The sequence below is a fragment of the Galeopterus variegatus genome, unplaced genomic scaffold, assembly GCF_000696425.1.
Source record: "Galeopterus variegatus unplaced genomic scaffold, G_variegatus-3.0.2 Scaffold1273, whole genome shotgun sequence".
Classification (NCBI taxonomy): domain Eukaryota; kingdom Metazoa; phylum Chordata; class Mammalia; order Dermoptera; family Cynocephalidae; genus Galeopterus; species Galeopterus variegatus.
Genome location: NW_007727384.1, coordinates 5,922 through 29,833, shown reverse-complemented (window position 1 = coordinate 29,833; position 23,912 = coordinate 5,922). Strand labels below are relative to the sequence as shown.

The 23,912-nt window shown below is 40.3% G+C and overlaps 1 protein-coding gene across 1 annotated transcript in view; it reads right to left on the bottom strand.

The window, feature by feature from the left end:
* SLX4IP (SLX4 interacting protein) overlaps positions 1–23,912 on the bottom strand; it is a gene marked incomplete at its 5' end in the record, with an annotated part of 31,996 nt that overhangs the window by 7,550 nt on the left and 534 nt on the right. The window contains one exon of the mRNA XM_008576006.1: positions 21,631–21,719. Within this exon, the coding sequence (XP_008574228.1) occupies positions 21,631–21,719 (89 nt within the window). The remainder of the gene's footprint in view (positions 1–21,630; positions 21,720–23,912) is intronic.

Genomic DNA, 23,912 nt, shown 5'->3' with positions numbered 1-23,912 from the left:
CAAGGGTTGAGATCCCGTTGCCGGTCGTGGTACGGGCGCAACACCGAGGGTTGCGATCCCGTTACCGGTCACGAAAAAAGACAAAAAGGAAAAAAAATAAAAATAAAAAAAATAAGTAGGGAAGGCCACTGCCCCAGAAGTCTAATCGAGGAAGATGCCCTCTCTCAGCAACTTGAGCAGTCCAGGCAGGCCTCAGAGCAAGGGGTCAGGCCTTTTCCCCATCTCTGGGGATGCTCTGGAGACCAGTGAGTGCACCCCAAGTTTGAACACAGCCACAGCACGTGTGCCCCGGTACAGATCCAAGAGGAAGGTCAAGTAGGAGACTGTTTGAATATGATGATGGGTGACGTTTCTCCAATGCTGTCTGGTCTGACCTGGGAAACACATTTTAAATTTCTGGACAGAAAGAACTGCACAGAGTTCCCACCAGAATGAGTTGGGCAACTAAGACTTGCTTCCTGCCTCTAATCAGAATGTGCTGGTTTGAAATGTAGTTAGAAATACTGGCTGATGTTCAAGTTACAAAAGCACACAAACTGTGGATAAACCAAGGAACTCACCCCTACTACCTACTGAATACCAATTTTGAACAGAACACATCTGGATTAGTGAGGGTTGGAGAGAGAGGTTGGCCTAAAAGGACATAGAAAACACCTGCTCTTGAGTTTACAACTTCCTCATGGAGTCTGTAAAATGCAGATGGAGCTCCCAAAGGCTAGTGGGAAGACTGGCTGCACCAGAGGCACCAAGAGAGCTTTTCAAAAATATAGATTCCCAGGTCTCATCCCTGGAAGTTCTGATTCACAAGATCTGGGGTGGAGCTAGGAGATCTATATTTAGGTTTCCAGGTGATTCAAAAACTGCTGATATACATAAAACAACACTCAACAAAGCAGAACAACAGATAGACAAATGTAAACTCATACAACGAGACAGCATTTTGCAAAGTGTGGTTTGGTTACCCCAGACATCAAAATCACCCGGGGAGCTTGTTAAAAAATGTTCTAGATCCTACCCCAGAATGTACTGCATTTGGATCTCTAGAGGGTGGGGTCATGGCATGTACATTTTAGGCTAGCTCCTTAGTGATTATAATACCCAGCAGTGTTAAATAAACTTCTACCCTAAAGGCACATGGAACTGGTAACTGAGAAGAATCTGGGAGAATCCCATCAGGCAACACTGAACTCTGTAGCTGGCACTGCTTGTAACCCTTGGGGAAAAGGACCCACAGAAAAAGACCTTATGTTCATGGAGCCTCCATCTCATTGAGACAGACAAGAAACAAACAATATAATATGTAGGTGGTAATGACATTATGAAGAGAATAAACCCTTGAATGATCAAGAGGTTGTATTTTAGATATGGTGGTCAGGGAGGGCTGTGGTAGGTAATAAGGTGAGCTTCACACTGAGACCTGAGTGAAGGACAAGTCTATGGGGAACAGTATTTTACCAAACAGTAAACACCAAAGCCCTCTGAGAACAGAGGATGCCTGGAAGGTAGAGGGACAGGAAGGTGAACCAGGGGAAAGGGTCAGGAAACTGGGAAGAAGGGATTGTGTGTGTACTGGTGGTAGAAGGCACAGCTTCTGTAGGGATGGCATATTTTACTGTGAGGAAGACATATCCATGAGTTCCAAGAAGAAAAGTGACTCAACACTTGAAAAAGATCATCTCGGGAGTCACAGAGAGAAAATGGTGGAAGCTGGGGGACCAGTGATGAGGCCACCACAATGATCCACTCAGAGATGAAGAGACTTGGAAGAGGTGGGTGGAAGTGGTTAGACTGGAAATATAAGGTGAAAGGAGTCTCAACAGAACGTGCTCATGGATTGGATATAAGGCATGAGAGGAAAAGTCGAGGATGACTCCAAGATCTGTTTTAAATAACTGGATGATGGAAGTTGCCCTTCACCAATGCAGGAAATATACTGGGACTGGGGGTAGGCCAGGCTTGGGGAAGTAGAACCAAGATATCAGTTTTAGGTGCTGCTATGATTTGAATGAGTACCTTCCAAAATTTAGAGGTGTTGCCAATGTGACAGTACTAACAGGTAGGGCCTTTAGGAGGTGATTAGGCCCTGAGGGCTCAATCCTCATGAATGGGATTAGGTGCCCTTATAAAAAGGCTTGAGAAGGGAGTTCGCCCTGTCCACCCTTCTACCATTCTCCATGTGAGGATACAGGGTTCCTCCCTCCAGAGGATGGAGCAAGAAGGCACCATGTGGGAGCAGAAACCAGGGACCTCACCAGACAACCAATCTGCTTTCCAGGCTCCAGAACTTGCACTTTCCAGGCTCCAGAATTGTGAGAAACAAATTTCTGTTCTTTATAAATTACCTAGTCTCAGTATGCTGGTACAGCAGCAGAAATGGACTTAAACGTATGTAAACTTTAAGTGTCCTCCTAGATATCTAAATGTAGATATTGAGCAGGCAGTTAAGATGGAGGTTCCAGGAAGAGGGAGGTCTGAGCTGCAAACACAAAAGTCCTCAGAGTTGTTGTTTAAAGCCATCAGACAAAATGAGCTCTATTGGGGAATGAGTTTGGATGAGAAAAAGAAGTTGAGAAGATCAGGAGGATTCAGGAAAGGAGGCCATGAGGAAACCACCAGCGAGGAAAGAGAAAAAAAACAAGATAACATGATGTCCCCAGAAGCAAGAGAAGAAGGACAGTGAAGAATGAAATGTCAATGAAAGTGACAACTATGGAATGCTGCTGACCAGTTATGAGTGACTGCTAGAAGGAAGGTGACTTTGACACAAGCTGTTTTTTGTTAAAGTGCTGAGATCCAAGTCTACCTGAGATGAGGAGGGATCAGGAGAGAAGTTGAGACACAGTGGAAACCAAAACCCAGTAGAAATATAATGTGAGTCACAAAAGTAACCTGACATTTTCTATAGACTCATTAAAAAAGTAAAAACAAAATAAAAAAAACCACCCTGGTTAAAAATTTCAATAACATAATTTAACACAATACATAAAATATTATGACAACATGTAATCAATATAAAAATATTGAGATATTTTATATACTAAGTCTGTGAAATCTGGTGAATACTTTACACTGACAGTACATCATTTCTCACCACATTTCAAATGCTCAAGAGCCTAATGTGGCCAGTGGCTACAGTACTGGACAGCACAAGTCTAGACAACACTTTGGAAGAATTTTGCAGTAAGGGGGAGCAAAGAAGGGGCACTCACCAATGTCACTCTCAATATAGCTTGGTGAGGCAGATACCCTTATTACCACACCCTAGGACTGGATGCTGCTGGCTAGGACCTGATTCAACATGGACAAACAGCATGGGATGGTAATGTTACTGCCCATCTGCTGTGGACTGAATGTCCCCCCAAACTCATTGCAGCTTAATCACCACTGTGACAGTGTCAGACACAGAGCTGTAGAAAGTGAAGAGGACTCTGAGTCAGAAGTCCTTGGCTCAGGTCTCCAGCTCACTACCTGGCTATGAGATCGGACAACCAACTTACCTTCACCAAGCCTCAGTTCCCTCAACTGTAACAAAGGAATGATGATAATATCTCTATAGTGGATACTCATTCATTTCCTGAAAACAATACTCAGATTTTGTTCTGGGGAATTATGTCCCTACCCCCCATCCAATGTCCGTGCATTTCAAGAGATCTTGTCTCCATACCTGACGCCAGAAATGGGCCCGTGACTCAGTCCAGGTCAATTGGAGTAATGAATTCATGAGACTTAAAGAGATGTGTGAGCCACAGTTATCCTGGGAAGAGAACTGTTCTTTTCCCCTGCAAGGGTATGAACCTAGAGCTGCCAGGACCAACCACCACATCTAGGCTGAGAATGAAGCCAAGAGAGAAGGCAGAAACAAAAGATGGTGAGAAACTGAGGCTTAATGATATTGTCTCTCTGATTAAGCTGTACCTGAAGTCTGGACTTTTCAGGGATATGAGCCAAAAACCTTCCTTTTTTGCTAAGCTATTTTGAGTTGGCCTTCCTGTCCCTTGAAAATGAAAAGGTTCAAGGCTGATACAATCTCTTCTCAGGTTTGTCGCACTGAATAAGTTATTGTATGAGATAGCCCTCTGCACTCTGCAAACAATTAAAGCCTTTTACAAACAATAAAAGCAGAGTAAAAGTGTAACATATTATCAGCTTATTGTGGGGGCACATAATAATACTGAAGTATAAAAATGGAACTACTTTCAATTCTTTATGACTTTAAGGCAAAAAGAAAAGTTACTCTGGAACTTTATTGTGACACCTAATGATTTTCAAAAGCATCAGCATTCTGAGATGTGACATGATACAAAAGGCTGAATTAGTTATAGCAAAGCAGCCCAAGCAGAGCATGAATATGACAATGACTATGCAGAAGCCACGTGTCTTAAAAATGAGGAAGAAGTCTCTCTTTCCCAAATTTCAGTTCTAATACTTTCTTAAATAATTCGATAATACTTTAAGAAAGTGAAAAGGGTAAAATAGGTGGGATAGACTCATAATGGACAATTAAAAGAAAGGATAGAAACATGCAAGGACATGTGTGTTGACTCAAGGGAGCTGAAGCAAAAAGGAGGTAAAATGAATGGGAAAGCAGCATCTTACAAATTCCACTGGTACTGAAGTTGTTTTGTCCGAAGGTCATAATGATGGTGGACATTTGTTCCAGAGACACCATAGACAAAGCACTTAGTACAGGGACTAGCACCCAGTAAATGAGTCCACGTGAGATACCCAAAAGGCAAACATGACCTTTCCCATTTCAGAGATGAGGAAACTGATGATCTATGAGACCAAGTTGTTTGCCCAACTCCCACGGTAAGGGGCGTCTTTCACTCCACACAACTCTGACCATGAATCGTCCTCCAATTACTGTACCTCTCTGCTTTCCCATGAAAGGAAAAGTCTCTAAGCAGAAGTACAGCCAGGTTTGTTGATGATGCTGCCACTCAGGTTAGTAGTGAATACTCTAGTTTTCTCTTTAAAATATATTTTTTTTTAGTTTTCTTTTCTTCTGAATTGGTGACTATGAAACTCTTATGTAGATCTAGGGAAGTACCAGTAAGTAGTTGCAAAGAATGTTACCCTAAAAATGAAATCAGTGAAAAAAATCAAGGAAGCTATTTTGCAGGAAGTACACACTTCACAGGGATTTTCCAGTTTACATTCACCTACCCTCAAGAACCTAAAAATAAATTCTGACCAACCTTAGCCCTCTCTGTTAAGTCTTTGGTACTATAAAAGTGTGACACGATTTGGATATTGTGAAAAATTTGCAGGTTTGGACCAGCACTTAATGTTGGGGGGCTATATAACTTTGACCAGAAAAACATTAAAAAAACAAAACAGACACATAACTTTTTCTTTTTAACTTTAGGGAATTCATGAATCATAGGTTATAACCCCCAGTTTACAAGTTAGAAGGGAAGCATCTGTAAAAAATAGAAACTTAGGGCCGGCCCGGTGGCGCACTGCTACAGTGTGCCACTTGGGAGCACAGCGGCGCTCCCGTCGAGGGTTCGGATCCCACATACAGACCGGTTCCCGCTCACTGGCTGAGCGAGGGGCGGGCGCAGCACCGAGGGTTGCAATCCCGTTGCCGGTCCCGGTCCAGTACGGGCGCAACACTGAGGGTTGCGGTCCGTTGCCAGACACGAAAAAAGACAAAAAGGAAAAAAAAAAATAGAAACTTAATGGGAATAACCGCAGAGGTGGCCCACCTTTGGGGGTCTCCTGTTAAAAAAAAAATACCTCCCCCAACAGAGGCTTGTGGTTGAAAAATGCCTACACCTGCAAGAAGGTGGCCAGTGCTTCATTCAGGGTGATGAGCTCTTTCCTGACATCTCACACGGCTGAGTGTAGGGCCTGGACAGGATGGGAGAGGAGAGAGGTGGATGAATATGTAGTCCAGCCACACAGGTCAAAGGGTTGGCCAGAAGAAGGTCCGCAGTAGCTCTGGACACTGGTGGGAAAGAGGCATAAGAGCCAAAGAGAAAGCACCAGAGATGATTGTCTCGTTTCCAAATTCTGCTCAGAGCTGGCCCTCTGCCCAGGGATGCAGAAGGAATAGATTTTGCCATTTCTCTTGAATAGAGACCGTAAGGCCCCCTCCTTCCAAGACTTGGATCTCATGATAGTAACAGCTTTTGTGGACTTGTCTGGGAACCTCATGCACACTTATGACATTGTTTCCTTGGGAAAATGAGTACTGAATTCCAAATCATCTGTTCACTAATGAACTTTCCAAACATAATCCACTCACACATCGAACTCTGTCTGTGCTATCACTGTGGGTGTTCCAGTGTGCTTTTAGGAATTCAGGCATGAGAAGTCTGCTATCTCCCAACTCACATGTACCTCAGAGAAGTGATTCAGTCCTTTGTCCACAGCCATATTTCAATGTGAGTCTACTAACAGCTACTGGAAATAAAAGGTATTTAGCTGGGTGGTCTCTCATCTTCCTCTTCCTCCTCTGGATGTTGGTTAACGGAGCTCCCACTGAAGGTCACCAGTTTATGCTCATAGTGTGTCCCCTTTTCCACTACCAAGTGGCTGAGTAAATGTGGGCTTATAACTTAACTTTTGGTACTTCAGTTTTTACAGCTGCAAAATGAAGCTGAGCTGGCAAGTGGAGACAAAAAACGAAGGTGCTAAGCTTCTTGAGAAAATATTAAGTGCAGATGGATATTATCAGGTATTTTCTTCATTTCAAGCAGTGAGGGAAATATATAGCAATCTGCTAATCTGGCATTAATGGCATTTAAATGAATTCTTCTCTGGGAAAGAAGGGAAATGGTGATGATAGTAATTAACACTGCATAACTGCTTTAGAGTTTATAAATAGACATTTATAAACTTTATTTCACTTGATCCTTAGGAAAACTTGGGAAGGCTTGTACAGGGGCATCACTTTTATCTCCACTTAACAAGTCAGAGGAGAGGCAGGGCAAGATGGTGGACTCCAGGTGCCCAGGGTGCCTTCTTCCCAGAGAAAAGGACCAGAACACCTAACAGACAGGAGTACCGGTGTGACAGTGTAGGAGTGTAACAGATAACTGGTGAGATCCCTGTGGAGCATGAAAGCCCAGGATGGTGGCATAGAGAAGAGAGAGAGGCACATGGTCTCAGCTGCCACATCTCTGACACTGGGATTGGCACAGGAAGAATTTTTCCTTGTGGAGAAAAGGTAGGCAGGGGACCCACGCCAACCCCCATCCTCATCACAGAAGCACGCAATTCTTTGGCGGAAGAAGCCTGGAGACAAGCAGGGGGAGCAGCCTAAAATACACACACTGCATCACTCTAGAACACTAGCACAAACTGCGCACTCCCCACCCCCCACACTCGTGACCCAAGCCTATGCAGGAAGGCACCATCTTGAAACTAACGCTGTTACGGGAGCACACCCTGCTCTGGGGGCAGTAGCTACAGTGCTTTACCACCCTTAAGGCTCTGCCCTCATCCCAGAGCACTCACACTAAAGGCTACAACGCCCTGATCCTGGCCGCTTGAAGCCTGGGCTCACTACAGCTGTGACTCTAGTTCTGCATTCTGGGAAGGCAACCCTAGCCCTACTGAAATGACACCCCCCCACATCTCTGGCCAGATATCAGACAGACCTGTCTCAGGTGGACCACTCCCCATTCCACCCAGCACGCCCACCAGCTGACTGAGTTGTATGGACGTGAGGCCCAAACCTGGAGAAACAGCTCATAGGTCTCTACCATAATGAATATGCCCTCAGGCTGGTAGAAATAAAGTGCATCTGCCCCTCCCAGAGAAGTGGCCAAGCAGTTCTATCCTGCCTAGAGAACTTACTGACGTCCCAGAAGTGGCTGCACCAACCACCACACTGCAGGCATGCCTAGTGGCCCTGTCCACTGCCCAGAAGTGTCTGGATGGGTCACTTCACTGCAGGCCTGCCTAGCAACCCCACCCATTACCCAAGAAGAAGCTGGACGGGCCCCCTCACTGCAGCCCTGCCTAGTGGCTTCTCCTACTTGCTGAGAAGGAGCTCAGCAACTCCACTCTTGGCAGTCTAGCTGCTGAACCACAGAGGGAAGCACAACCTCACATTGGGCCCCCAAAACTGGCATAGCAGAAGAGCTATCAGCAGACCCATACTCAACTAGCCAAGCCAAAGCATGCCCACACCCCTGGCTCACAGAAACAACTCAGCTGTCATGCCCCTGGAAGGCCCGTCCCCAAGTCTGAGCCATCACCCACACACACATCCAAGTGAGAAACAAACCTGACTGATGTGCCCCTGTCAGGCCCACCCCTGGTCAGAAAAGCAGCAAGTCACCCTGCTGCTGAAAAACCAGTACTGGTGATCCTGACATGACATACACCCACACCCCCAGCCTGAGAATCAATTGAGCAACCTCATCCCAGTAAACCAGCTTCTGAGATGACTGACCCACAGGATGCATGTGCACACCCCAGCCTGTGAACCAACCCAGGGATACCTCCCCTGCAAAACTTTGCCACTGCTGCCACAAACCTCCAAAGCACAGGTCACTGAGTCACTTGCAGACATAGCAAAAGTGGATTACAGATGAAGAAACTACATAGGGTCTACACTACTGCATTCATCCAGAACAAAACCATTGTACTCTACCCAACCAACAGCCTAGGATGCATCTGCAGGTGAAAGTCTTTTCCCACGCAAGCCATTCTACAAAATTCAAACAGGTGACTGTTCCACCAGAGGCACAGATATGAACAGGGAAACAAGAAGCATGAAGAAACAAGGTATCATGACACCACCAAAAAACCAAAATAATGCTCCAGTAACTGATCCCAAAGAATCAGAAATTGCTGACTTACCAGAAAAGGAATTCAAGTTAATAATCTTAAGGAAACTCATTGAGATACAAGAGATTACAGACAAATAGTTCAATGAAATCAGAAAAACAATTCACGATCTGAATGAGAAATTCAATAGAGAGATAGGATTGAAAAAATCAAGCAGAAATCTTGGAATTGAAGAATTCATTGAATGAAATAAAAAACACATCTGAGAGTGTCAACAACAGACTAGATCAAGCAGAAGAAAGTATTTCTGATCCTGAAGACAGCAGTTTTGAAATAACACAGGAAGACAAAAAGAATAAAAAAGAATGAGCGAAGTTTACATGATCTATGGGATACTATTAAGCAAATAAATATTTGAATTATGGGCATTCTAGAAGGAGAAAAAAACAGAAAAAGTTACTGAAGATGTATATAAAGAAACAGTAGCTCAAAACATCCCTAAGTCTTGGGAAAGGTGTGAACATCCAAATCCCAGAAGCTCAAAGGAAACCAATAGATTCTCAAATGAATCAATAGATTCAACCCAAACAGGTCCTCTCTGAGACACACTGTAGTCAAACTATCCAAAGTTGAAGACAGAGAGAATTCTAAAAATAGCAAGAGTAAAATGTTAAGTCACTTGTAAAAGAATCCCTATTAGACTAACAGAAGACTTCTCAGGAGAAACCCTACAGGCCAGGAGAGAATGGGATGATATATTCAAAGTACTGGGAGGGGGCGGGGGAGGGATCTGCTAGCCAAGAATATTATACTCAGCAAGGCCATCCTTCAGAAATAAAGGAGAAATAAAGTATTCCTCAGACAAGCAAAAATTAAGGGAATTCATCACCACCAGACTGACCTTACAAGAAATGCTTAGGGGAGTAATACATCTAGAAGAGAAAGAATAACAACCATCATGAAAATACCTGAAAATATAAAACTTACTGGCACAGTTAACACACAAATTAGAAAGAGAAAGGAAGCAAACTTCATCAATACAAAAACCCACCAAATTGCAAAGATAAGCACTGGGACAGGAAGAAAGGAACAAAGGATATGCAAAACAATCAGAAAACAATCAACAAAATGACAGGAATAAGACCTCACATAGCAATAATAACCTTGAATGTGAACAAATTAAATGCTCCAATGAAAAGCCACAGACTGGCTCAATGGACAAAAAAACATGACCCATGCATGCATATGTTGCTTACAAGAAACACACCTTACCTACAAAGGCACGTATAGACTGAAAGTGAAGGAATGGAAAATCTTATTCCATGCAAATGGAAAACAAAAGCAAGCAGGAGTAGCTATATAATTAGATAAACTTTAAATCAAAATCTGTATTGAGACAAAGGGCACTATATAATGATAAAAGAATCAATACAGCAAGAGGATAAAACAATTACAAATATATATGCACCCAATGCCACAGCACCCAGTTATGTGAGGCAAATATTATCAGATTGACATCAATAGTTGGGAACCTTAACACTCCACTCTCAGCAATGGGCATATCATGACAGAAAATCAACAAGGAAACATCAGATATAAATAACACCATAGACCAGATAGACTTAATGGACATATAAGGAGCATTTCATTCAACAATTGCAGAACACACATCCTTTTTACCACCACATAGAACACTCTCTAGGACTGACTATATGTTAGGCCACAAAATAAGTCCTAACAAGTTCAAAATAATCTAAATCATATCAAGTATTTTTTCTGACCATAATGAAATAAAACTAGTTATCAATAACAAGAGGTTCTTGTAAAACTACACAAATACATGGAAATTAAAGAACATGCTCTTGAATGACCAATTGGTCAAAGAAGAGATTAAGAAAGAAATCAAAAAATTTCTTGAAACTAATGAAGACAGAAACACAATATACTAAAACCTATGACATACAGCCAGGGCAGTATTAAGAGGAAAGTTTACAGCAATAAACACCTACATCAAAAAAAGAGGGAAAGACTTCAAATAAACACCCTAACAATGCACCTCAAGGATCTAAAAAAGAAGAACTAAACCCAAAATAAGTAGAAGAAAAGAAATAATGAAAATTGGGACAGAAATAAATGAAATTGAGACTAGATATACAAAAGAATCAATCAACTGAAAAGCTGGTTCACTGAAGAGATAAACAAAATTGACAAACGTTTAGTGAGACTCACCAAGAAAGAGAAGACCCAAATAAATAAAATCAGATAGCACCAAAACACAAAAGATCACAGACTATTATGAACTACATATCTATAATGCAAAAACCTAGAGGAAATAGGGCCGGCCCGGTGGTGCACTGCTACAGTGCGCCGCTTGGGAGCGCGGGGGCGCTCCCGCCGAGGGTTCGGATCCCACATACAGACCGGTTCCCGCTCACTGGCTGAGCGAGGTGCGGGCGCGACACTGAGGGTTGCGATCCGTTGCCAGACACGAAAAAAGACAAAAAGAAAAAAAAAAAAAAAACCTAGAGGAAATGGATAAATTCCTAGACACACATGCCCTACCAAGAAGATATAGAAAACCTAGACCAATAACAACTAACAAGATGGAATCAATAATAAAAAGTCTCCCAACAAAGAAAAGCCCAGGACCCAGATGGCTTCACTATTGAATTGTACCAAACATTTAAAAAACTAATACTACTTCTTAAACTATTTCAAAAAATTGATGTGAATGGAATTCTTCCAAACTCATACTATGAGACCAACATTACCCTGGTACCAAAACCAGGCATGAACGCAACAAAAGAAAACTACAGGCCAATATCTCTAATGAACACAGATGCAAAATCCTCAATAAAATAGCAAACAAACCAAATCTAACAGCACATCAAAAAGACTATATACCATGATCAAGTGAGATTTATCTCAGGGACGCAAGGATGTTTCAACATACACAAATCAATAAACGTAATACATCACATCAACACAATGAAAGAAAAAACCATATGACCATTATGCTAGACAAAGAAAAAGAATTTGATAAAATTCAACATCCCTTCATGATAATGACTCTCAACAAATTAGGTATAGAAGGAAAGTATCTTAGTACAATAAAGGCTGTATATAACAAACCCACAGCTAACACCATACTGAATGGAGAAAAGCTAAAAGCTTTTCTCTCTACTTACCAAAATCAACTCAAACCTATAAAACTCTGAAGAACTGGAACAAGACAAGGAAGCCCACTTTTATTACTTCTATTCAACATAGTACTGGAAGTCCTAGCCAGCACAATTAGACAAGGGAAGGAAATAAAGGTCATCCAAATTGGAAAGGGGGAAGTCAAGCTGTCCCTGTTTGCAGATGACATGATTTTACATAGAGAGAAACCTGAAGACTTACCAAAAAACTAGACTTGATAAACAAATTCAGTGAAGTTGCAGGATACAAAATTAACATACAAAAATCAATAGCATTTCCATACACTAACAATGAACTAGCAGAAAAAGATATCTAGAACTATTCCACTTACAATAACAACAAAAAATAAAAGTCCCTAAGAGTAAATTTAATAAAGGAGGTGAAAGATTTCTGCAATGAAAACTGTAAAAAACTGATAAAAGAAATTAAAGACACACAAAAAATGGAAAGACATTACATGCTCATGGGCTGGAAGACTCAATATCACCAAAATGACCATACTACCCAAAATGATCTACAGATCCAATGCAATCCCCATGAACCTACCAATGACATACTAAACAGAAATTTAAAAAAAAAAAAAATTCAAAAATTTATATGGAACAAGAGACCCCAAAGAGCCAAAGAAATCCTAAGCAAAAAGAACAAAGCAGGGGATATCACACTCCCTGACTTTGAAATATACTACAAAGCAATAGTAATCAAAACAGTGTGGTACAGGCACATAACAGACACATAGATCAATGGAACAGAATAGAGAACTCAGAAATAAGTCCACGTACCTACAGCCAATTGACTTTTGACAAAGGAGCCAAGAACATACATTGAGGAAAGGACAGTCACTTCAATAAATGGTGCTGGGAAAATTGGAGATCTATATGCAGATGAGTGAAACTAAACTCCTATCACTCACCACTTACCAAAATCAACTCAAAACTATAAAACTTCTAGAAGAAAACATAGAGGAAAAATTCAGGATATAGATCTGGGCAAAGACTTTATGAATAATACCTCAGAAGTGCAGGGAACAAAAGGAAAAATTAACAAATGAGATTATATCAAATTAAAAAGCTTCTGAACAGCAAAGAAAACAATCAGCAGAATAAAAAGACAACCTGCAGATGAGAGAAAATGTCTGCAAACTATGCATCCAACAAGAGATTAATATCTAGAATATACAAAGAATTCAAACAACTGAATGGAAAAGAATCCAATTAAAAATGGGCAAAGGAAGTGAATAGACATTTTTCAAAAGAAGACATGCAAATAGCCAATAGGTATATAAAAAAAGGCTCAACATTGCTAATCATCAGAGAAATGCAGATCAAAACCACAATGAGATATCATCTCATCCCCGTTAGAATGGCTATTATCAAGACAACGGAAAATAACAAACGCTGATGAGGATGCTAGAATGGCTATTATCAAGACAACGGAAAATAACAAACGCTGATGAGGATGCGGAGAAAGGGAAGCTCGTATATTGTTGGGGAGAATGTAAATTAGTACAGCCACTATGAAAAACAGTATGGAGGGGCCGGTCCTGTGGCTCACTCAGGAGAGTGCGGCACTGGGAGCACCGAGGCCGTGGGTTTGGATCCCCATATGGGGATGGCCAGTGCGCTCACTGGCTGAGCATGGTGCGGACCACACCGTGCCGAGGGCTGCAATCCCCTTACTGGTCCAAAAAAAAAAAAAAAAAAAAACCAGTATGGAGTTTCTTCAAACAACTACAGATAGAACTACCAGCAATCCCACTACTAGTGGGTAGATATCCAAAGGAATGGAAATCAACAAGTTGAAGAGAAACCTGCACTCCAATGTTTATTGAGCTCTATTCACAATGGCCAAGAGTTGGAACCAACCTAAATGTCCTTACCCCAATGATTAGATAAAAAAAAATGTGGTATATATACACAATGGAATACTACTCAGTCATAAAAAAGAATGAAATTCTGCCATTCACAGAAACATGAATGAACTTGGAGAAAATTATTTTAAGTGAAATAAGCCTGGCATAGAGAGAGAAATGCCACACATTCTCATTCATCTGTGGAAGCTAAAAAAGTTGATCTCATAGAAGTAGAGAGTAGATAAGAAGTTACTAGAGATTGGTGGGGAGAAGAGAAAGAGGAGGATGGGGAGAAGGTGGTCAGCGAGTACAACATATTAGAGAGATAGGAAGAACAGGATCTAGGGTTCTATAGTACTATATGAAGACTACAGTCAACAACAAAGTACTGTGTATCTTTGAAAAGCTAGTCGAGATGATGTTGAATGTTCCTAACACAAAGAAATGACAAATGTCTGAGGATATGGATATACTAAGTCCCCTGATATAATCACTGCACACAGAATGAATGTACCCAAATATCATATTGTACTCCATAAATATACACAGTTACTATGGGTCAATTAAGAAAAATAAATTAAAAAGAGAGAAAGAGAGAGAGAGAGAATAGAATAGTGGTTACTAGAGGCAGGGAAAGAAAGAGGGGAGGGAGAGCCAGAGAAAGAAAGAGGGGAGGGAGAGCCAGAGAAAGATTGCTGGTCTGGTACGATGTTACAAAGGTACAGTTAGATAGAAGAAATAAGTTCTGGTGCCCTAGACTGTGCTAAAAAAATTTAAGTGTCCTTTGCTTGTATGTTACAGTAATCTGAGGTTCTGTTTTCCTTTACTACTAATAAAATTCTCCCAAATGTTTGGCCAGCAGTATTTGTGAATGAGATGGTTCATGCTCCCCTTCCCCCACCCCCCAGGGAGCCTGCCCTCTGCTGAATTAGAATAAGATAGGATAACTTAGAATAGGATGGATCTGGGCCTCCTAATCCTTCGTGCTTTTTTTCACATAATGTACCTTTCTGTGTGCTGAGATCTGTAATCTCCATTTGATGACCACTTACATGACAGATTTAATTAGGAAAAACATTGTGGGGAATAGAACAAGTGGAAAAGGGATCATAGTTAAAATTGAAAGACCTGGTTTTGACCACTGCCCTCTCCCTTCACTAAATGACCTTGGACAAATAATATGGATTCTTGAAGCATTGGTCCCCTGACTTTTCTTCTTCTTCTTTTTTTTTTTTTTTTGGTAATAAAAATAATAATCATTTACTGTTAACTTTTATTGGTACAAAAAGTATACAAAACAAAAGCAACAAATCACCCTGAAGCCAACTACCCAGAAATAGCCAGTGTTACATTTTGGTTTTTATTTTAATTTTTATTTATTTTTTTCATTACATATTTGTGCGGTACAGTTTCTTGTTTCAATATATGTGTTCACTGTATGATCTAATCAGAATAATTAGCATATCTATCACTTAAACATTTATCATTTCTTTATTGTTATACCATTCAAGATCCTCTTTTCTAGCTATCTTGAAAATACAATACAATATTATTACCTATTGCCACTCTAGGGCACCAGAACTTATTCTTCCTAACTGTACCTTTGTAACATTGTACCAGACTACCAACCTTTCCCTAGTCCACCCTCCCCACTTTCTTTCCCTGCTTCTGGTAAACACTATTCTAAAAAATGATCTCACCCATGAAATATTTTTTCTTATCTTCTCTGTCACAGTCTAGAAGAACTAACCAACAAAGAACATCTTCATCTCTCCCCACATCAGCATTTTCATTAGGATCATCTGCCGATCAGTCCATATAAAGGCAGGTAGGGACGGTTGCTGTTATAATCCCTGTCCCTATCAAAAAAAACCCAGCCCATCCACAGGCCCTACTGAGGATGTGGCCCAAATCTGTTCTTTAACTATCTGTTGACCATATTCTGACCCTGAGCCTTGGCCATAACTGACTGGAAAAGAAGAGGGCATGCAGCCTAAGGAGGCAGCAGGCATGATGAGAATCCTTTGCCATTACACAGTAGTATGACCTAAGAGAAGTGTTCAATTTAGTGCTTAAATATTACCTCATCAGGACATCCCAGGACTCCTTCTACTTAGAGCAGGCTAAAGCAAGGACCTTGCCTTGTGTAGCTGGTATATGTCTGCAGAACCTTGACAACTATTTTCACAGCTTGGCCACAACTCAAATGAAGCCTGAGGCAAAGAATCCTAATATCTCAATGACATCAGTGAAGTCCTGCTGCTAAGAGGCAAAAAAAAGAGCCTGGTCCCTAGAGATGCCTCATTGTCAGGCATGCCCTGACAGCGAGGCCCATTAGTAGAGGCAGATGGGGCTTGGCTGTCCTTTAAACCTAAAGACCATAATTAGCATGATACTTGTCAATATACAGAATAAAAGAACCTCACATCACACACTAAAATAAATTCCATAAAAATACCAGAAAAAGATATAAGTAGATATTTACTAATTTTGAAAAACATTAACATCAAGATCATCAAAAGCAGAAATCATTATGTAAAACATAAATCTGAGGACACAGACTCCTACCATACAGCAATGATATACAATTGAAAGATAAATAATAAACTCACTATGAGTTACTTTCCCTACTATATAAGAAGTTTTTTATACAGTAAGGAGTTTGTGAATACAAAAACATCTATAGAAAAATGGACACAAACACATAATTCACCAATGAATAGGGTCCTGGTTAAAATATACACTGGCCTCAGTTATTAAATATGAAGTACGGAGATATAGAGACTAGATCATTAACAGAGATTATTTTTGGATTGGGAGTTGCAGGTAATTTTTATTCCTGTGTATATATTTGGATTTAGAAAATTTTTGTACAATGAACATGTATAGTTTTGGCAATCAGTTATTAAGTAAAAACTAAGTTTAGAACACTGTGGAAAATGTGAAATATGGAAACATCTTATCACACAAGGACCTTTTTCTAGTGCAATAGGAATCTCTTGTTAATAGCTTCCATGTAATGCGCCACTAGCACTGTTTAGGAAATATGATAAGAAAAAAGAAGAATGAATGCTTAAAGCCTATATATAACATGTCACGAAGAACCAAAAAAAGTCACCCACTCCCCTTTTAATTTTTTAATCTAAAAAAATAGAGAATTCTTTTGTTGAATGATCTGATTTACACTGATGCAAAAGTTCCTTATAAAAGTTGAAGAATTCTGTCATCAGGGTATAAAAGTCAGTGCATAGTCAGATTGTTTTTTTTTTTTGTTTTGGCAGCTGGCCAGAATGGGGAACTGAACCCTTGACCCTGGTGTTACAAGGCTGGCTCTAACCAGCCAGCCCTCAAATTGTTAAGTAGTTTATTTCTTATGTTCTAAAAACATAAGGCCTAAAATGTTTCCTTATAATTTCTGTTTATCTTTCCTAAGATAAAATACAACTCTACTCAAAAGCTTTTATCGTAATTTAAAAATCTACCAATAAAGTTCTCTTCTACGCAAAATCACTTTATAGTTTTTATTTAGCTACAGTTTTGTCTGCTTCCTCTGACAGAAATTCTGTATGAGAAAGGATTTTGGAGATAATCTGATACTCTCCCCCTTGTGAGAGGAGGGCTAAAGACCACAGAGGCTGGATTATGTACAGCTGAGGGACACAAGAGCCAAGCTAAAAATAACCCAGCCTACGGTAGTTTATTGCTTTTGACTCCTTTTCACTACAATTTCATATTTGTAAACTAGGAGAATTCTTTAATGCTAAACAGTAGTCTGACTTAAGAGAAGTGTTCAATTTAGTGCTGATATATTGTCTGTCATCAAGACATCCCAGTAATCCTTCTACTTAGCTGATGCTACAGTGAGGACCTAGCTTTGTGTAGCTGGGGTATGTCTGCAGAACCCTGACAGCTATTTTCACAGCTCAGCCATGACCCAAATGAAGCACAAAGCAAAGAACCCAAATATCTCAATGTATACATACACTCCTAGGAAGCACTAGTACTACACGCATTTTTTAATTTCCAAAAGGATCTCAGACGTCGACAGCTTAGTTCAAAAGCAAGAAATTTTAGAATTTTGAACTTTCCTTCTGAATGGTAGAAAGGATCCAAATTGAACCATTAAGGATATATGCACAGAGTGGAAACATCTTTAGGAAAAATGGAGGCTCTGTCTGAATCACATTTTTAGGCCACAAGGACAACCTTAATCTGCCAGACCATAAGCTCCCTGAGGGCAAAGGAACTTAACTATTTTTCTTATTTCTCTGGCACCTAACAGAGCTCCTGGCACAACACTAGCACTCAGCAAATGATGTGAAAATGTGATGATAAGGACAGATGGGAAGAGCAGTCTCTAGAGATCAGATGGAGTGGCTGGAACCAACACACAATGAAATAGTAGTTTCTTGCTGACCCTGAAATGTCCCAGATAGATACAAAGTTCTATGGTTACTTACAGAACTTTAATATAGAAAAAATAAATAATTTTAAATCTCCCAAAGGCTCTAGGGCTTTATGTCCAAGAAAGAAACATCTCTGCACAGGCACTTGGATTTGTAAATAAGAAAATATTGGTGGAATGAAATATAACTGAGTGCAATAAAAACTTACTTTATGTTCTCCATAATTCTAAGGAAAATAAGGTAAGGGAGAAAGACACAACTAAAGGTAAAAAATCTCAAAAAGACTCTCCAGTTCCATATCTAGCAATAGGTTAAAAACTGAGGCTACAAGGGTTTTGACATTTCTTATAAGAAACTCTAGAAAGAAAAATATAATGACTCATTTTTTAATAATGTCCTTTCTTCCCAAAGTACATATCACAATTCCCACAGCCCTAGCACATGGGCACTCTGCGCAGAGCTCTTGCAACATGGAGGATCCCTCTGCACCAATATCCCCAAGTGGACAAGAGAAATGCCGACAGCAGGGAACAGAGGCAGCCTGGCTGTGCTCACTCTGCCCCTCAAAAGAGGGAGATTACTCCCTTTTGTACTGCCTGATCTGCAACAGCAGTTCTTTTGTGCAGCCACCTTTAAGAACTGGGGAGCTAAGTGCAGCTGGCTTCCTTGTGTACAGGCTGAAAGGATCCTTGGCAGAGAAGTTTTGAATGGATGTGCCCAGATTTCCTAACAAACTGCCACTAATACTTTGAGAATCCAAAAAGAAAAAGAAAAAAAAAAAGATGAAGGAAAAGGGACTCGTGCTCCTCAAGGCTACAGCACGAGTAAGGCTCCTAGACTGCTGCTCAGGTACTCACTCACTCCTTCATCACTTCTGAGGTTGCAGAACAGTGAGTGAAGGAAATGGTTACAGGAAAATAACTGAAGTTTATTGCCAAAGTAATATCTCCAGTACAGCTACTCAGGGTGCTGATTTCCCAGGCCTTGCCCAGTCAGATGTTCCTTGATAATCACTACCAAGAGAAAAGGAGATGGATCCTCCCCTTTGGCAAATATCAATATAAACTGATAAAAGAATTCAAAGCTTGAAAGAAGTTCAAGGAATACTCCCAGGAGCCTGACATCACTGGCTTTGGGCATTTGAAGTATATAACAGAGTAAGGATGCCTTCTCTTGGGCAGAAGGCAGTTCCGGGAGGGAGGATTGTTTATTGATCCTTAAATAGCTGAGACAGGCAGGCTCTGCAGAGGTCAAATATCAGTGAGGATTAAGCTCCAAGGCACTTCTGGTGGAAGGACGGTACAGTTGGCTTGATGGGCAATTTGTGGGAGAGGGCTCTTTACTTGACCTGGATATTCTACTGCTTCTAGCAACAGCAGCCTGGGGAAGTGGTAGGCTGGAGGCCTGTGAGGAGGGGAGGTGCACTGGTGCCACGTAGGCTAAACAGAAGGTGCTTGGAGCTTGTGCCCAGCAAGGAAGCTGATCAGTAGCATCGGGCTTTAGCTGCCTTGTGTGTGTGTGGCTGGGAACATGTATGTGAAGGGATGATCAGAGGTGGAGAAAAAGAGCAACTGAAGAGACAGAGGCTGACCACAACTAAAGAGAATCACTCAAAACAAAGAGCTTCATGATGTAAACTGCATTTTTCTTATAAGTCAATATGGTTAGCTCAACTCTGAGGTATTGTTGCTAGATATCAGAAAAATTCAGAGAAGAAAACTGAATTCGCTCATGTAAAAAAAAGGTTCAGACTGGTCAACTTTTCGGAATGAAAATTCTCAACATTTAGGATATCCTCCAGATTATAGTATTTATATGACAGCAGCTATAGAAAACTTAACATCTGTATAAATACCAGGCCTCCTAAGGGGGATAATATTTCATTTGTATTGAGATGTTTTAATTCTCCCTTAATAATTTAAGATACTAAGTATTAATATTACATATCAGATAAAAGATCTAATTTCTCCTGTATTCCATCTGAAAGCAATAATACTTTCTGGTACAGTTAATTGTTGTTTTCTTAAATGATAGATCAATTTCTCCCTTGCTCTGAGAATCAGTTAAGCTATATTATACTGTAGTTATATGCCAACAACATTACTACTTTAGTGTTTATTAATGTACTAAGATAACTCAACAGCCTAGAAATATTTCAAAGGATACACTTTTAATACTTTTTACCAAATTTGCTTCACTTATTTCATTTAATGTGCATACTTAGAGTTTTACTGATAAATGAACAAGAAGAAATATAGGGATCAGGCTGGCTTTCCAAAGGGCTCCTCTGTTCCAAACAAAGGCAGCTATATTTAAATATGAGTTCTCTGCTCTTTACTTTTCCTGGATTTCTATTTGCCCTTATAGCCTCTGAAACTCTCTTCTAATATATTTATTTAAGATGAGATAAGAAGCTGATTTTAGTCTATGTGGTCCAAATTTCAAATTTCATATGGATTAAAAAATAAACATCAGGAGTAATCCAATATTCCCATAAATTATTTTAGAAGCATAATAATCATGTCATACTTCATGGTTGTGTTAAAGTCTGCTAGACTTTTTTTTCCTATTTATTAAAGTTTCAAGTCATATGTCTAAAAATATGAAAAAGAGTTTGTGCAGAGGTAAATTCAGGTAGACTGGACCATGACTGCAGCAAGAGACACATACATACACAACAAGGAAACTGTTGAGTGTATGTGTTAAGCTTAAAAGACAAGCTGTAACTGCAACATTCCAAGTTAAGTTTTCTATATCTATCTGTCTGAATAGAGAACTCCAATGAAATAGAAACAGGTCCTGATGGAGCTCAAGACTTAGCATGAGGAGAGGGAGAAAGGGAGAGAGAGGGAGAGAGGGGGATAAAAGGGGTGAGAGGCGGAGAGAAGGACGGAGGGGGAGAGAGACAGAGAGGGGGAGGGGGAGAGAGAGAGAGGGGGGAGGGAGGGAATGAACCCTATTAACGATGAAATAATACACTGGGGAAAAGTACTGGTTCTCATGAAAATGTCAGTGATTCACCATGGAATAAAATTCAAAAGCCACTGACCCCAATGAAAGCTTCCAGTGGAAACGTGGATTTTGCTTCATTTCATTTGAAAACTTGACTTTATTTCACTTAAATACTATTATAAGCACCATCACAGTTTTTGTGATGCGTGTTGCTTTCTCATTTAACATTGATGTGGAAAAGATACCACTGGTCAAACTAAATACCCAAGGGGTCTTCAGGGAAAAAAGAAAAACAATATAACACACGAATTAATCAATATTACCATGCAGAATATGTAGGACATTTTTGGTTCCTTGAAACATGTTCAAGTGCTCAACAGCCGAATGACAACGGGAGACAATTCTTTTTTCTAATTTTTACAGTTACTTAGCATTTAAGCAGATTTGTCCGTAGAATTTTTTCATACGTACCAATTCTTCATTCTGACTTGCCAAAACATCATGATTGAATGCAAGCTGACTTACACAGACCACAAATCTGTCGGGGAATACATGGAGTTCTATATAAAATGAAGAAAATCAAGTTACTAAAGACATCAAAAAACTATAAATATAGAAATGCTTGGTTCCAGATTGTTTTGTTCATTTTAAGTTATGGCAGTATCCATGTATGAGTATATATAAGGCACAAGTCTCCTCTCCCCTCCCCTACGAGCTTGCTATCAATTCAGCAGGGTGAGCACAAATCTCTAGGGAGAGCCGAGGAAGCTGCAAATTGGTCCACCTGAGCCCCTGGACCCGTACATCACACAAAGTGCCTAGGCAGGGCCTTTGCAGACTTCCTTCTGTGTCAGTTTGCTGTTTTCTGTTTAGAACACCTGTCTGTCTGTCTGTCTGTCTGTCCGTCCGTCCATCCATCCATCCACACACCCACCAGCCTCCACCTACCCCTGGAGTGATGTCTGAAGTGTTATCTAGCTGACGCTAACAGTGTGTATGCTGGGTGGGTGAGGAGGCTCTTCTCCCTTCTGTATACTTGGTTTTATTGTTTGAATATTTTTATAATACACACATATCATATTTGTGACAGAAATAAAGTCATCTTTTCCTAAAAGAGAAAACTTCCCTCTTAGATATGACCGATTGTTTAAAGACGGATATTATGAATCAGATAAGTGGGGCCTTTTACATACACTGCCCATGAGGACACTAACTGTGTGAGATAATCACATATTTCAATTTGATGCACTCAGAAGCCAACGTCCAGGTATTAGTTGCGCAGACATGCGATTTAGATGCAGTTAACACCTTACACCACTTGGTGACATGAAATTATACCAAAAGGCCTAATGAGTTGATGTTCCAGTAACAGCCCTTTCCTTCACCCCTAGACCACAGCTGTCTCCTTGGTTGCCACTTTCACTATTCCAGAGCATCCTACCCAGCACAGCAGATTGACAGTTCTAAAAAACAGCTCCACTCGTCCTGCTCAAAAGCTGACCATGGCTCCCCAGTGCCCAATACATAATGTGCAAACATTTCAAGCCCTCCATGATCGGGGCCTAACCTGTTGTTCTGGTATTACCCTCAACATGTCCTCCTCATGTCCTCCTCATGTAGAAAGTCCCCACTTGAAATGGGTGTTTAAACTTTGACCCCACATGGATGTTATATCTGGCTAGGTGACTTGGAATGGACTTTAAAAAGCCAGAGGAACAAAATTATCAAAGAAGTTAATATTTATTCATTAGTTCTTAAAATATCTTACTGAGATAAGTAGTAGGTAGTCTGCTTCCCACTTAAAGGAGAAAACTGAATCAAAGAATTTATTGTCTACCCTCTCCCTCCCCCCAAAATAATAAAATTGAAACACAATAGTTCATTAGTGGATCAAAATTAGAATTCAAAATGACCAATTCTATCAATAATTCCTCTATTGTATATTTCCAGTTCTTCCTCTGAAAAATAAGAATTCTAGATTGGTAGATTTTAAACATTTGGTGCCAGATATTATATTGACAGAAAGCAACTGTTGTACCCTTTTAAGTCATAATCAAGAGTTGTATGATCTTAATATTTAAATAAAGTAAAGATTTAGGCAACGATAGCCCCTATGATGAAGGATAGCTAGGTTGTATTTTAACAGATACAAGTTTGATTAACTTATTTTACTCAGAGAATAAAGTGAACAGCCCCATTAACAGAGTAATATATTTGAGTAACATTTAGAGATAAGAAAGTGCAGACAGTCATGAAGATTCCAAGAGCAAACCGCCATACGTTAATTCTTAAAGTCCCTATCTCGTATCTTATAAACATACTGAAATTATCCAAGGAAGTTGAGCTAAATTTTCTCTCCAATGCTCAGACCAACTTAGAGAATGGTCATTAGCTTCTGACTTTATTGTTGTTGGCTGGATAAGTCTGACATCATTTCCTCTGTGCACACCTTGACCTGGGGAAGGGAGAGGGGTAGGAACTGGCCTTGTTATACACCTAGGGAAGGCTCTGACAGTTCTGGCCTGGGAAAGGGTTTTCTTGTATATACACTTGCTGTGAATCGCAGGGCCTTGATGTGTACAGACAATGAGAAAGTGATTCATAGTTCAACCATGTGTCGAGTCACTTCGGAAACTCAATGAAAATGGTCAGATGCACCAGGAAAGTCAAGTGCAGTGTGGCCAACTCACTATTATCAAACAGGCAGTAAACACAGTACAAAAAAAGGGGGGGGGGGGGGCACAAATGTTTGG